At 27.1% G+C, this 17,634-nt stretch overlaps 2 protein-coding genes across 2 annotated transcripts; both read right to left on the reverse strand.

The window, feature by feature from the left end:
* Positions 1-676: 676 nt before the first annotated feature.
* Positions 677-3,247, reverse strand: LOC126553560 (uncharacterized). Its single transcript, XM_050208705.1, has 5 exons — positions 2,900-3,247; positions 2,537-2,787; positions 2,160-2,280; positions 1,041-1,109; positions 677-929 (listed from the first exon to the last, which is right to left on the reverse strand). The coding sequence occupies exons 1-5, from the start codon at positions 3,208-3,210 to the stop codon at positions 677-679; spliced, it is 1,005 nt and encodes a 334-aa protein (XP_050064662.1). The 5' UTR covers positions 3,211-3,247.
* A 6,200-nt stretch (positions 3,248-9,447) lies between these two features.
* LOC126553561 (zinc finger MYM-type protein 1-like) lies at positions 9,448-16,078 on the reverse strand. Its single transcript, XM_050208706.1, has 4 exons — positions 15,799-16,078; positions 15,334-15,507; positions 13,994-15,189; positions 9,448-9,513 (listed from the first exon to the last, which is right to left on the reverse strand). Exons 1-4 carry the CDS (start codon positions 16,076-16,078, stop codon positions 9,448-9,450), a joined length of 1,716 nt encoding a protein of 571 aa, XP_050064663.1.
* Positions 16,079-17,634: the final 1,556 nt, after the last annotated feature.

Consider the following 17,634-nt stretch of genomic DNA (forward strand, 5'->3'; position numbering starts at 1 on the left):
TCGACAGATTTCGTAAAAATTTGAACTAAAAACGCTTATAAAAAAAAATTGTGACTAACGATTTTTAATTTTTTTTAGCTACATTAAAAACAACTTATAAGGAACCTTGTATTAAATTTTCAAAACTTTTTGGTACATCCAATAATTTGTTATCGACACTTTAAAAAAAATTTCTCAAAAAAATCGAAAATTTCAGTGGTCTATAAATAACTCAAAAAAAGTCAAAATTTTTTGAAAATTTAACTATATACGGATACCACTGACATTAACATTTGTTGAAAATTTCATGTATTTTCAGTGATTAGTTTTTGAATTACAACCATAAAAAAAAATCGATTTGGTCGAAAACTGGTTTTGCGTAAAAATTGCCGTTTTTCCGTCATTTTTTTTTTTTGTTTTTCTCGATTTTTTTGAAAACTGTTGGAAAATGTTAACTTTTTACCTCTATAATGCACCAAGGATATTCACTTTTACATCGGAAACCACCCCCATAGTTTGAAATTGGAGCATTATTTCGACTAGTTATGCTGTACACAGACACAAAAACAAAAAAAAAAAAAAAAACACACACATGGTGTATTTTATAATTTGTTATAATAATAAATTAACTAACTAAAATAATAAACTAAATAAACTAAAATAATATTTATATAAAGTTGTTAGTTAGGTAATAAAGTTACCTTGAAGTTTGCTCATTGAACGTTGCGTTAGAAGTTTGAATGGAGTTTATAATTGAACTCTCTGATATTTCAATAAAACTCGATTGAGCGAGTGGACTTTTAAGTTCTGGAGTTAAATTTAATGTATTAATTTCAATATAACTATTACAATTCTCAACACTACAATTTGGCAGGCCATCTGAAGTTTCAATCGCAGATATTTCATTTAATACCGGTATATCGGTCAGGATATTCTCATCAGTTACTGAACTATTAAAAATTATAACACTATAAGGGTCAAATAGTTAAATATATTATGAAATATGTGTCAACCACATTATTATTTTTAAATAAATAATAATATTAAATTATTTAACTTACTTTTGTATTGGAGAACTAAAGTCAGCATTAGAAGTATCCTGATCGATTTCTCTCACAGTACCTTCAGTACTAATTAGGTATATAAAAAAAAATAATATTATTATTTTAAATAATATAATACCATATTATATTTATATAGAAACTAGTATGAATTATATTATGTGCCATTAGTGACTTCTAATATAATATAATATAATATTCATAAATCATACTTACTTTATTTGTTTGCATCGTCGTAGTGCAAGAGAACTTGTTATTATTTTTTTAGATGACCGTTTCCGTTTTCGTTTATTTTCTTTATTTGCCATTGTTTATAAAATGGAAAATAATTATAAAAAAAAAAAATTCACAAAAATATTTTGAACACGATGACACGAAAATCTCGACGAAATGATGTGATTACGCATCGAATTACCCAGGAGGAATGATTGTGTCAGTTGTGTAGTAGGTAAATCGAAAATAAATTGAACACGACGTCTTATTTGTGTACAAATTATTGAAAATACAGCTGCTAGTAGTCAGTAGTCATAATAATGTCATATAATAATTATTATGAGTTATGACCTATATAGTTATATTAGTAGTCGTATAATTATCATGACTTCTATATTGACTATATTAGTTCAGTCTATTTCTGGAAACGTCCGATAACCATCGACCGACCGTCACCGGCCACCACACGATAGTTGTGGTAGTGGGGGAAAATCGCGGTGGCAGGCAGGTGGCAGCACATTACGGCAATGAAAAATTAAATTGAACAACGTGAACATGTTTACGGAAAACAAACAAAACATCATTAAAAAACGATTTTAGAGCAAAAATACCTATTATGAAATTTATAGAGCACAATATTTCGGAGACAACCTCATCGGGATTTTGTTCTATTTTAAATAATTCTATTTTTATAAGCTCGTTATAAAAGGCACAAAAACATCTTTTTTTTACATTTTTTAAACAACTGTTACTTTTTTAATAATTCATATTTCAAAAAACGCCGATGAGGTTGTCTTCTAAATATTGTGCTCTATAAATTTTATAATAGGTAGTTTTGCTCTAAAACCATTTTTTAATAGCATTTCGTTTGTTTTTCGCAGACCTGTTTTCACCGCTAAATATTACGGGTGAGACGTCCTCTTAACAGCATCGCTCACAGTAGATAAATTATTTAAGTATGATGTTGACGATAATGAGGGAATTTCTACTGAGGCACAAAATTCGCTAAGTTGAGATTGACCTATTCCTGTTTAAACTTAAAGAGAAATTATATTAAAAAAATTAAAAATATATATAGACCTAATTATTAGTAGCGTATTTTTTTAGGGGTGATGTCCTCCATATCTGAACACCCCACAAAATAAAAAAAATTAAGCTCGATGTCTTTTTTATCAGTAATAAATAATTCTTAATACGCCTCTGACCTAACCTAACCTTCAAACTATAAAATATACAGGTATAAAGTAAATATTTTATTTGGTTTGAAATTCCAAAATACATACCGACAGCCAAAGTACCATTAATAACTGCAAGGTTAATTCCTAAGTACTTAGATTCATTAATATTTTCTGAATAAAATGAAGATTTTATACCACAAATTTTGCACTTAAATTTAAATACTGAATTGAATCCTTTACGAATTTCGTTCTGAAATTCCATGTCAATGAATGAACAGTCGAATTTGTCATGTTTACTCTGTTGAATTTGTGCGAATAAATGTTGTATATCAACAATCCTACGACCTTCGAGTGACCTAAAAATTATTTACAATCGCTAACATATTTAAACAAGTATGTACAACTGTTTAGAACATAGGTAGTAATACCTATAGAACCTAGTAAGTAGTAATAATAATATATAAGTACTTTGTAATAATGGTATCGTCTTCTTTTGAATCTTCATACTCAATAGGTAAAGCTGTGTCAGTAATAGCAGAAACATTGGGGTCTGATATACCAAACAATTCCACTTCAGAACTATTTACATCAGTAATTATATCCTTACATGGCGTACTAACAAGCGAAAAGCCACAAGTTTGCAACTGCGATTGTGTTATGCAGTCAACATTAATAGGTTGGTCTGTCAAACCAGACGTATTAGATATACCTAAGTTCATTGGTTCTGGTGTTTCTAATAGCTGATTTGTATTTATAATTCTATATAATATAATGAACATAATTACATAATATTTTAGAATTTAAAGATAAACGAGTAATGAATATATTAATTTTACAATGATGTTTATTATTTTTTTTTTGTGTGTCTGTGTACTACAGGATTACTAGTTGAAATACAAAATTGAGCCTATGCATTTTGATAATTTTTGAAAAAATTTTCGTGTGCGTATACCATAATTTGTCGAAATAATATTTCAGTTTTCAACATTCAGGGTGGGTTTCCGATAGCGAAGTGAATATCCTATTGGTGCATTATAGAGGTCAAAACTGAAAAATTTTTGGTAGTTTTCAAATTCGCCGCGAAAAAAAAATATGAAAAACGTGAATTTATACGCAAAACCAGTTAACGAAAAAATGTTGGCTGAGTTGAAATACTTGAAAATCTAATATAAAGTTTTACATAATTTTATCTATGAGTGAACTTATTGGTGGACTACAGGAGGGCATTTCTTTTTGAAAAACCTGAAGCCCCTTGAAGGGTAAATAAAAAAATGTTGTATGACCAAAAAAACTTGAAAATTTAATACAAGGTTCCTTATGAGTTATTCTTAGTGTAGTTAAAAAATATCAGAAATTGTTAGTTACAATTTTTTTTTATAAACGTTTATAGTTAAAAAATTTGCAAGTAATTTTGTAGTTGAAAAATCATACAATTTTTTGTGTTTATATCTAAGGTTAAAAAATTCAATACTAAGTTTTCCTTTAAGTGGCCATAAAGAAAACACCAAATATCATTATAAAAAAATGTTATGTGCGTTTGAATTTTAAATTTTTATGACATTGTGAAAAGGTAACGATTTATTCTCAAACGATTTTTAATATTTGTTATAATTCAAAAATTATAAGTTGTAGAGACTTGAAAATTTCACCAGTTATTTAGATTGTCATTTTATTTACATGATTTAATTTTCAAAATATTTTACTTATTTTAATGCTATTTATAGGCATTTGGAATATTCGTTTTTGTTTAGTTTTTTGTTTTATAAATATCGATAAAAATTTTTGGCGGAGTTAAAATACTTTAAAATTTAATACAAAGTTCCTCATAAGTTAGTCTTATAGTGATTCAAAAATTATAAGAATACATTGTCACAATTTTTTTTTATTAGCATTTGAAGTTCAAAAATTGACAAAAATTCGTCAAAATCATGAATACGATATTTTAAGGACACTAAAATCCCAGCCCTAATAATTACCATTGTTATTTACAATCATTATTTACTTTACCTACTTAATTTTACATAAAAAAATCATTATTATTTTTTTTTTATAAAAAAGATATTCATTATTGGTACCTATAGTATACATATATTTGTCGTATTGTTGCGTGCCAGTATCAGATTTGAATCCAGATGGTTAATTTGAATTAAAGTTAAACTTAATAACGAAATATGTCTTTATTGCATATAAATAAAATACATGTAACAAATAAAATAAGTGGCTGAGTGACGTGAAAGTGCTCAGTTGTTGATAGCTTTGGTACATCTGTCGTTGCTGGTCTTCGGGCTCCCTTATATATCGTGATGCGTCTCTTGTTTACTTCGTGTGGTCGCCTTCTGGGTGAAACCAGGTGTCCTTGTGGTTGTTGTTGCAAATTCGGACACGAATTTGAAAATGTGCAATAACATCTCAAATGTATCATTAGTGCACTATAATTATTGGTGCGCTTACTATCCCGACACAATGTGGTCATAGTAGCAACCGCATTGCCCTCGACACGAGGCATGGTTATACTAACTTAGCCTTGATATCTTGTAGATATCTTACAGATATCTCATAGACCATAACAGTATACTCCGATTACTCGGATGTATACCAAAATAAAGTATAACCAAAAATGATGTGAAATACTTTATTTGAACGCGACGTCCGGTGGTGATCGAGTCACACGATCACCACCACTGACCCCTTTTCTGCCTTAACCATATCTCTTATATACTAAATTTACAATTGAGTAATTATCGATTGTATTATACTAATTTACACCTTAACTTACGTAATTATTATTTTAACCTAATTAATTACTAATTTTATTTACATTTCTTACTACCTACTATGTTTTGATTACTATGCTAACTAAAATATAAAAGTTTAACAACACTATATTTCATAATTGTTATCTTAACCTATTTAAATTCTATTTTTTATTATTGATTAATTATTAAAATTCATTAAATCCTAATACAACATATTATAATATTATATACTTACTGTAAGTTTTGTTGATTGTCCCTACGAACTTTTTTCATACGCGTACTTAAAGTTACTCTTCCCGTACATCTTTTAATAGTTCTATTTTTTTTTTGGAGACATCGCAAATATTTTAATTTATATTAACGTTCATGAAAAACACTTTAAATATTTTTACAAATCAAAATCACAAATTCACATGCATCAATACTTATACCATAAGCTTATGACAGACTGGACAACAGTTTAATAGTTTAATTGATTACCTATCTGATTTATATCAAACACTATAATAATCGTTTATAGAATTTGTCTATATATCAATAATTCTGTTATTATTATTATTATTATCTGACTAGGGTGGAGTCACCAGCTATTACCACCTTAAGCAATTTTCTAGACAAATCATACTATTGCGTTTTACTTGTTGATGTTTGAGCTTTGAAATTTTTACCATGTTATCATCATAACAAGTTTAATACTTAGCTAAAATATTGGGTTCATAAGTAAAGTATCTAATGAGAAATATTTTTTAGATTCTGAACGAAGTGATGAATGTATTGATTTTACAATGGTGTATTTTTTTTTTTTTTTTTTTTTTTGTTTTTGTGTCTGTGTACAGCATAACTAGTCGAAATAATGCTCCAATTTCAAACAATGGGGGTGGTTTCCGATGTAAAAGTGAATATCCTTGGTGTTGATCGTAATGTACCAGTACTATAACAATTATTATTTATGCAAATCGCTACAAGGTCAGCCGGCCAGCTATTCTAAATCAAGTTGTACAATCGATACCTACATAATTATAATATAATATAATATGGTATAATCCTTATCGGTGCCAGCCGGTCGTCTTATCGCTCAGTCGTATTATTATAAACATGAAGTACGAGCGACGCGCGATACCGTTACGTGTGTGTGTGTCAGTTATCGTCCGAAAACCAACTGTTTCGGTGTCGTTTTTTTTGTGTCGTATCGTTTTTATATATATATATCGTTGTTTTTTATGTTATTAATTCGTTTGAGAAAGTTACGGGACACATAACCGTTTTCCATTAAACGATTAAGTTTAACAGTTTTGGGTTTCGTCATGCAATTTCAACGGCAGCATCGAGGGTCGTCATCGGACATTATAATTTTTGTTATGTACAACTGTGTCGTTTAGACTAGTTATAAAATCATTTTCGTTGTTATAGTCACCATATTTTGTATTATTGTATATAAGAAAATCAAAAGGGAATTATTTTATTATTCTCATTTATCTATTATTATTATTATTATATGCGTAATTATTTCATATTTGTCATATTGTTTTTCACTCAGAAGACGATATTTGTATACTCGTAATTGTTAATTTAGCCACAGGTCGTCATCACTGGCCAGCGATCGACGTCTTCACCTGTTCTGTGAGTATTCATGTACAATTATTATTGTTTTTAGTTTAATTATTATTACTTATTGAAACAAAACATTATTGTAACCTAAATGAGGATACAGTTAGTATAGAATTTACAAATGTTAATGATTATTGTGCGTTATATTATTGTTATATTTATATTTATACTACCAATATTCTCGATGTGAATTGTGTTGGTAGAGAAAATAAAAATTTGTTCTTTTGGTTATTTTGGGTTCTGTCTAATCATACTAAAATTTGGCTACGGCCATCACACTTGGTGCATTATAGAGGTAAAAAGTTAACATTTTCCAACAGTTTTCAAAAAAATCGAGAAAAACAAAAAAAAAATGACGGAAAAACGGCAATTTTACGCAAAACCAGTTTTCGACCAAATCGATTTTTTTTTATGGTTGTAATTCAAAAACTTATCACTGAAAATACTTGAAATTTTCACCAAATGTTAAAGTCAGTGGTATCCGTATATAGTTAAATTTTCAAAAAATTTTGACTTTTTTTGAGTTATTTATAGACCACTGAAATTTTCGATTTTTTTGAGAAATTTTTTTTGAAGGGTCGATAATTTTTTTTTGGCCCTATCAAAATACTTGAAAATGTTATACAAAGTTCCTCATATGTTATTCTTATAGTGATTAAAAAATTATAAGAATACATAGGCACAATTTTTTTTTATTAGCATTTGAAGTTCAAATATTGACAACAATTCGTTAAAACCATGAATATTTGCAAATTATTTGAAGTTGAAAAATCATAAAATTTTTTGTGTTTATAACTAAGGATTAAAAATACAACACTAAGTTTTCCATAAGTTTACCTTCAAGTATCTATAGAGAAAACTCGAAGCATCATTATAGGAAAAATTTTAAGTGCGTTTGAATTTTAAATTTTAACGAAATCGCGTAACAATAACGATTTATCCTCAGACGATTTTAAATATTTGTTATTATTCAAAAAGTATAAGTCGTAGATACTTGAAAATTTTACCAGTTATTAAGATTCGCGTTTTCTTTACGTGATTTAATTTTCAAAATATTTTGACTTTTTTTGAGCTATTTATAGACAACTGAAATTTTCAATTTTTCTGAAAATTGTTTTTTTATGTGTCGATAAAATCTTTTTGGCCCTATAAAAATACTTGTAAATTTTATACAAAGTTCCTCATATGTTATTCTTATAGTGATTAAAAAATTATAATAATACATAGGCACAATTTTTTTTTATTAGCATTTGAAGTTCAAATTTTGAATAATCTATAAACGTTGAGTTCATGGATAATATCAGCTTAGTCCGTGGTTTGAATCACGAATTAAAATATAGTGGATACCCAACGACCTATACAAACAACCATTTTTCTGGGACCCAAATTGACTCGCTAAAACAGCTGTTGCAAACTACACCTAGCACTTGTAATCATATTAGTGGCGACTTTTTTCAAGATAATTTACCGTCAACGTTTAAATTCCACGAATTAAATTAATTAATAAAACTTCTAGGAAATATATATATTATATAATTCAATTCCTGATTACAACGACATTAATATATTTTGAATTCCCTTGAAGCGCTAGTAGTCCTTTGTACATGAAAAGTCACTTTGGGAGCTCCTTATCACCTCTCGTTGGGTATCCAGTATATTATTTTAATTCGTGGTTTGAACATTATAATCTATACAGTGGTACCAATATGTAATTTAAAATTTTCGAAAATAATGTTATATTATTATACATTATAGGTCATAGAGTACTATTATTATTTAGTAGTAGTATTACTCTATGTTATAGGTACGTGATATTTGAATATTTCACTGACAGTCGCTATGCTCAAATTATTTTTATAGTGTACCTACATTGTGATTATCAAAAATCAAAATATTTAGTTAATTGTAATGGTATATTCATAGACTTATAATATTATATTATATTTAATATAATAACCTATAATACCTCTCATTTCGTCAAGGTATGTTTACTTTTTAAATTTTAATTTGTTTAATAGTGGTTTCTAGTAATCTGGTTGTGAATCGAATATTAATTGTAGCCTGCACGTGTGATTTTTTTATTTTATTATTATTATTTTTTTTTTCATTGAAATTGTTTTGTCGAAATAAAATATATTTTGGCCAATAAATTATAAATTTCCTACTCCAACCGATGTGATTATGGGCAACTTTACTATGGACTAGACATTTCAATGCAATAATTGAAATAGCACAATGTATAGGTAAGTATTATTAACAATGTTATACTCTTTTCGGCGAGAACTTTATTGGTATACACTGAGAGTTACAACTTTTGACACATTTGTCTTTGACTTACTCATTAACATAATTCACCTACATTTTCAGGTCCTATAACCCTGAGGAAGCAGATTTAAAAAAGTGTATTAATTTATTAGTGCATGTCTGCATACGTTATGCTGGCTAGCATATCTGCCTGCTTCAACCAGCAACTCATTCACAACCAACTAGTCAACGTATAATAAGAACAGGTACTATAAAATTTTGTAATTTTTATAGGTAGAATTTTTTTTTTTTAATGATCCATGATGAATGTAGGTAGGATGTAAAAAAAAAAAAAAAAAACTAAAACGATTTTTTTATTTTTATAATAATTTTAATAATTATATTTAATTATTCAAAAGATATTAGCCGGACCTCCTGGTCCTCCTCCACCTCCATATGACTTTCTTGTTTGTTCTACAACAGAATTAGATAATATTTTGTATTTACTATAGTTTTATGAATAGTGTATATGTGATAGGCATATAGTCAAATCAGACATTTTATTAAATTACATTTTGTATAATTTCACTATCATCACTAATGGTTTTTTTTTTATATATATATAAATTAATTAGTACCTAATAATTAATAAAGAAAATATCGTTATATTTTTTAATTTCTTAAAATCATTTAACTAAATGTCTAGACTGGTAGTAATGAAATTATAAAAAAATGAACTTATTTGACTAATTGTCATTTAGTAAATGCTTAGTTTGACTATGACATAATATTTTTATAAACTTATTCTTCAGTGTATACACATATTCTTTTGTGGTACACTATTGTGGTGTTTGAAGTTGATAGTTATCCTATTTTTTTTTTTTTTTATGAACATCAGTGATATTCAGAATTTTTTTTGGAGAGAGGGTGGTTGTTTAGTTAGTTACATTACAAAAAAAAATCCTTAATAAATACACATTTAATGTTTGGTTGCAAATATTGAGAGTCTGAATGTAGTGGAATGTATTTTGATATTGTGTGATTATGAAAACCAAAAGTGAGCCATTTTAGTTATTTCAATCATGGGCGTCCATAGGTAACATTTTAGGGGGGGGGGGTGTCAAAATAAAAAAAATTCTCAAATGTAAGTTAATAAAGATAATAATATATTATGGTAAATTTATTGAGCTACAAGTCCATAATATTTTTGTCCAGGGGGGCAAGTGCCCTATCTTGCCCCCCCCCAATGGGCGCCCATGATTTCAATTGAATTGCAATATCAATAATTGCACTATCATATACTTATTATTTAATTAACTATAGAGTAATTTAATATTTCCTGAAGTTTGAATTTTTCTCTTGGATATTCCACTGATAAATAAATTAAATGAAGACATGGTTTGATTATAATTAACAGGAACTTAGTATAAATATTATTGTATTTAAATATTCGATACGTGCATTTTAAAAGATGACCGTTGTTTTTTATTTATATATTATACAAAAAAAAGTACGTATAATGCTTAACAGTGTGTACTTATCGTGAGTTAATTTAATTGTTGGGCAAGGGATCCCGTACAGGTATTCATGACATCAGTGACAATGTCACACAAATATATCTTATTGGATAATATTTTGAGATTAAAATTAGTAAACGAATGAACTGAGTATAAAATACAAATTACTATGTCTATACTATTTGAAAGATATTTAAATCAGTGGTTTAATTTTTTTTGACACTGTGAACTAATTTGAGAACTTTCGATACGTCACAGACCACTATACATTTTAGACTTATTTATTCTCATAGCCAAGAATCAATTTTTTACACATTTTAGAATTTAGGTTATGAATAAATAAAATATAGTGAAATTTCTTATAGCTTACATATTATAATAATAAATAATAATAATATAATATATAATATAATATATAATAATAATAATGTTTGTTATTGTTCAAGTTTAAGTAAAAGTTTTACATTTATCAACAATTTAACACAAATTACTATTATTAAAAAAATGTATATTGTATTATTATTTTTATCAAAAGTAAATTAAAATTATAAAATACGTTAATGTGATTTTTGGGCTTGTATTTCCTTTACTAATAAAGATATTAAATTAATATAATTAATATAAAATTAAAATATTTGTTTAAAATTTTGTAGGTAGGTATGGTTTGCGGACCATAGGTTGGTGGGAACCTCTGATTTAAGTATACTATGGTATATGTATATGATGGGTTTCAAACACATTTAGTTACAGAAATTATAAAAGCATTTGTATTTTCCAATTTTATTTAGGAATTTAAATTATAATGATTTATAAATATTATTTTTAATAAATCCTATTCTATTATTTTTCTTTTATAACTTCAATATAATAGGTACTAAAAATTAAAAATATAATTTTAATCCTGAACTGGTTCATAAAACGTCACTCCGATGTAAATTTGTTCAAGAATTACTTACGACTGCAAATCTTATGAAACATTTTTTAAACATCGCAAATTATATTATGCATTTAAAAAATTCTAATTGTTTGTGTACTAATATTACTTATCCAGTAAAAAAATAAAATATAAAATAAAGTTACGTCAATATTGTACTTACATTTGCTATTTGAATATAGTTTTTTTTTTTTTTTTTTACTGTGTTGTTGCTTCAACGTTGAGTCAAACTCGAATGGTCCAAATAGTCCAATTATTTTCGTAATTTAACGTGTGTGCCAAAATCGGAAGTTTATCTCTACTGATAAATGTCTCAGGTAATGTGTCAGGTCCTTGACAATTTATTTTTTTTTTTTAATTAGTTATCATTACCTATCGTAATTTATTGCCTGTACTCGCTGTATAATTTTACCAGTTTTCTACCGATGCTGTTCGGTGTGGGTCAAAGTCATAGATACTATTCATTGTTATATCTAATGTTTTGGCCTTTTGAAATTCCAGCCGTCGTATTACTAATTGGTGACACGCGCGACGAAAATATCAAAATACATTTCTTTTGGATTTTTGAAATTGTAATCGTTATCTTAGTAATTGCTGACACGCGCAACAAAATATCAAAATACTTTTTTTTCTATACCTTCCTTTCTACCTATAGTTATTGGCAACAACTATTCGATTATATATTTTATTTTAAATTCTGTAAATTCTGATTTAGTGTGTTTTTAGCAATCGATGTGAAAGGGACTTGTTTTCATACACATTTATATATCTAATAAATACATTGTTTTCTGGTGAGTAACTACTAACTACTTAAGTTTATAATCTTAATATCTACCTAGTAGGTTGGTACATACTACATAGGTGCAGTGGTATGTTTACGGGAGGTGATCCGAAAGATATATCATGTTTTAGATCCATACTTTGATTTTGAATGAAATTTATTTAATATTATTATTTGTATATTGTTTGGGCCTCTTCTTCTGTTTTAATAATATTGTAGCCTATAGTAGTGGAGCTTGCTTAATTGTAAATATCAGTTTGCGTTGGTATTTAAAGCTTGATAATACTACACAAAAATCAAATTATAATTATAATTTGGTCTCCATATTATGTTTTTTTATAAATTATTTATAACTATAGATTTATACAAATTATTATAAGTTTATATGCTTCAATAATTTTCAAATGCTAAACTGAATATTATGCTCAGTAAAAAAAATTGTGAATCGATGTTTTTAGAAACGTCACGAGTCATATTTTAGATTCTGAACGAAGTGATGAATGTATTGATTTTACAATGGTTTTTTTTTTTTTTTCTTTTGAAATTGAGATATTAGTAAAAACGTATATACCTACTATAATAGTCATATCATGTGTTTTTGAGTGAAAAAAACCGACTATAGGTGTAGTATTATTAGTAGGTGTATGATATATTTTAATAAGTACTTTTCTTAAATTAATTTATTTTTCAAAAATATTTATATTCTACAGTTTTTATCAATTATCCAAAAGCTTTAAATAATTGACTCATGACGTTTTTGCAATCATCGGATTCGTATATATATATTATATATATATTATATTAGTACCTATGTCAAGAATTTCCTCATGTATGAGAATAATTTTTTTCGTTTATCAAGTTGTGTAGTGTGTATTTACATTGTACATTTTATGAATACAGCAATTAACTAAAAGTTAATCGCTGAAGAAAAGTCCGTTTTAAAAAAAGTTTGACAAAAAGTCCGGATTCAGTTTTTATAGTCGGACAAAAATTCTTAGCACATTATTTAGTTTCTAACAAAAATTCGGAAAATACAAAATATTCTTTATAACTAATATTTTTTTTTCTATTTTCTTATTCTTATTATTTCGTATAACTAAAAAAAATAAAACGGAAATCTACTATAGTTAATTACCTATATATTATATTATATTAAATATCTCTTAGATCGTATATGATCTAAATTCTAAGATATATCTATCGCTATGATATGTGGCTGTATGCAGGCCCGGATTAAAATTATCGTAGGCCCTAGGCACAATGTCTCTAATACTTATGCCTAACCTTAAAATTTTTTTTACCCCACATATACGAGTATATAAAATTAAATTGTCAAAAACCATAAAAAAAACTTATTTTAGACAAAATTGCATATAAAATCTTTATTCCTCGTAAATACAAAGTATTGTAACAAAAAAAAAAAATTAATAATAATTATAATAACAATATTGTATATTATATTACATAAATATAACATTATAGTATTTATAGTTATAAAACTTTTTTCCGACATTTTTTGTTTGCAAATGATTCAATTATATTTTCGGTATCGATTTCTTGGAGCAATTCGTATTCAATTGCAAGTACTGATAATGAAGATAATTTATCTTGCCTAATAGTCGATCGCTGCCAATTCTTTACCCTCTTTAAAATTGAAAATGATCTTTCGCCTTCGCACGAAGTCCCAAAAATCGATAAATATATTCTGAAAGCAATATTTACATTTGGGAAACTTGTTACCATTTTAGTATTAATTTGTTTTATTAGCATTTCATTGACAGACATTCCACTTTCTCGAAAACTCTTAAAAATTAAAAATTCATTAACAAATGCAGATTCCAAATCAGTTTTATAGGCTTCAACTAAATTATTTGCCTTTATTTTTATTTCTTCATCTTTCAAACTATCGTTGGTTAAAAAATTAAATCTTTCGTCTAATCTTAAATAAGCTTTTTTTCGTTTTTCCATTTCTACAATCAATTTGTCAATTATAACATAAAATGTTTGAATTTTGAATTTTTCTCTAGCACTCATTTGATCTACAGCATCAATTGCACTACCATCATATACTGAGACTTTATGTTTACGTTTTCTAGATTCTAATTCAGAATAATCCGACAAACCGGAAACTTTTATTTTTGCTTTTTCTTCAAATAAATCAAATTCTTCGGCGCTTCTCATATTTTTAAAATATGATAGAAGACTATTATAAAGGTTAACAACTGTACAGATCTCAATACCAGGTGTTTGTAACGATTTGTTTACAATATTAACTTGTTGTAAAATGTCATTCCAAATAATGGACATGAGAACAGTTTCGAGACGATTAAGTTTTTTAACAAGAGACTTAGCTTCATTAACAGCAGTAGGAGGCTGTGTTTCTGATAATGAAATATCAATTAATGTTTGACGGATTTCTTCATAATTATGTGACAATGCTTTAGTCGCATCACTTCGAGCAGACCATCTTGTTTCAGATAGACTTTTTACTACAAAAACAGATTCTTTCATATTTTTTAACATTATTGACCATCTTTGAGGCGATGCTGATAAAAACGTGTAAATTGATTGAACCACACTAAAAAATTTTATGGCTTCAGTACAACATTCAACAGTAACAGATCCTACTAAGTTTAAACTATGTGCGGCACAAGGAACCCACTCTGCTAATTTATTTATTTCACGAAAACGAGCTTGAACTCCTGAGTATATTCCACTCATATTACTGGCGTTATCGTAAGATTGAGAACGGCATTTTGATATGTCAATATTGTTATCGTTGAGCATTTTATTTAATACATCAAAAAGGTATTTACCATCATGCTGTTCGATAGGAACAAAACCAAGAAACCTCTCTACGACTTTTCCTCGACCAATGGTGGTGTAACGAATAATAATCGTTAATTGATCAATATGCGCTATATCAGGTGTCGAATCAATACTTATACCAAAATATTTTGTTTCTTTTATTTCAGAAATAATTTTCAAATTTAGAGTAGTAGCTAGAATGTTTATAAACTCGTTGCATATTGTAGATGACATATACGACACTTTTCCTTTACCTGGATTTCCAAACTTTTTTATGTGCTCTTCAAGAAAAGGATCAAAATTAGAAAGAAGTTCAAGGCAACCTAAATAATTACCATTTTTTGGACAGCCAAATATTTCCGAATCTCCTCTAAAAGCTAATCCTCTAGACGATAAAAATTTAATTACTGCTATAACTCGTTTTAAAACTTGAATCCAATACATTTTTTCGTTATTAAATTGATTTATTAACTCAATATCTAATTTTTTACATTTTTGAAGGTCTACCATTTTTTTTATTGAATTAAAATGTTCTTTGGATTGTTCATGAGCTTCCATTCTTACGTTAATATTTTTCCAATCATCAAAACCCCTTTCAAATTGATGCACAAATGTTGATTTCTCACTTATTTGCAAATGACGAAAAATTTTACAAACATAACAATACACCGATCCAGTAGATGGTGAATAAATCAACCACTCTCGATTTACACACTCACCATTTCCTAATGCTCGTGAAAAATATTCCTTTCTAAAATATCTTGTTTTTGTACCAAATTGTCTAGCAGATACAGTTAAATCTGCATCTACATTTTGAATAGGAATATTTTCAGAAAAATAAGAAATTAGATCAGAGTTAATTACCCAATGTGCGGGATCGTTACTAAATTTTAAATGTATTAAGTTGGTTGGATTTGATTTAACTTTATCTGTGATAGATTCAGTTATAGCACTTGTATTTACATTTAAGGAAGTTGTCAACTTTGGTTCAGTTTTCATAGGCGATAATAACTTATTTTCAATTTTAGATTCCGGTGTAATAATGTTTATCAGTTCATTTTTATTTAACATTTTAATTTGGTTTGTACTTGTACCTATATTTGAATGATTTTGAGGTGTTATAAATTTACACATGGACCCCATTTGTTTACTGATAGATAAATCACGTTTTTCTTTTTTTTTCCTTTTATTAAAACCACTTTCATGCGTCCTTTTGTATCCATCGGACATTTTTATATTTCGTACTTCTATTCAAATAATGTAAACATAAACATTAACATTTAAATAAGTAAATAACTCTAAAATAATTTATTATTTTTATTCCATTTATAATTCTAAATTGTATTAAAATCATTATTATTTATATTCAAAATTAATGATAATAAATCTCACAAAAATAATTGATAAAATATACCAATAATATTATACTAATGTAATATTATACGAATATATCTAACGTAAAATATAAATTTCAATTTTAAAATACCTGTTTAAAGATTGTTCCGTGTAAATTTAAGTATTCTGCTCTTTTTGATTGACGATTGACGATAAATTATATTATAGTATGAACACTATGAACTACAAACAACTGACAAGTGACAAGGATTGTAATAAAATGAATAAAAACTAATATAATAACAAAATTTTAAATGTCGAAATAATTTTGACCATATAAAAATACTATATTGTATAATTGTATTGTGTAAAGTTGAGAGTACAGACGGTCGTTGTTATCGTTCCAATACTGACCATCATATAATTCTTATTATTATCGCGTTTAAAGATATTATACAAATCTATTTTTGTCGTGATTATTATTCAAAATATAACCATATTAATGTGTATGTGTGTGTCGTGCATTCACACGCAGAACGACTGACTTGCGGTCGATAATATTATTTATATTTTGTAAACGATATTCATATTGTTTTTTTAATAGTACTAAAAATATTTTGAACAGTAATCGTGGACTGGTTTACCATAAATTGCCGTAACGCTATGCTCATATGCAAGCGACATTGTAAATAAAAAATATCACAAAAAAATCGTTGCCACACATTTTATTTTCGTAGGCCCCAAAAATGTTCGTAGGCCCTAGGCACAGTGCCTATAGTGCCTATGCGCTAATACGGCCCTGGCTGTATGTCTACATGTTAGCTACCATAAAATTATATTATGTACCTACAAACAATAGGTAATCAATATTACCACGACTATTATATAAAAGAACAAACATTATATAGATCTAGATTCTAGATAAATACATGTAGGTATATTAAAATACCTATTAAAATTGATTAAAATGGATAATAAATTATACAATTATAAATGAAAATTTAATAGAATAATTTGTATTTTCGGACTTTTTGTTTGTCCGACACTAAACATGTGTTCGGACTTTTTTCCATAGACTTTTTGACTGATTACCAATTAAAAAGTACTCATATATTATGATTTTCGTGTTAAACAATAATAAATACCTATAATAGTTAAATATAAATAAAGCTCTTTAATTTTTTTGGATTCCATAAAATATTTAGCATTTGATTATTGAA

This window comes from Aphis gossypii, unplaced genomic scaffold (assembly GCF_020184175.1).
Source record: "Aphis gossypii isolate Hap1 unplaced genomic scaffold, ASM2018417v2 Contig00260_ERROPOS192875, whole genome shotgun sequence".
Lineage (NCBI taxonomy): Eukaryota > Metazoa > Arthropoda > Insecta > Hemiptera > Aphididae > Aphis > Aphis gossypii.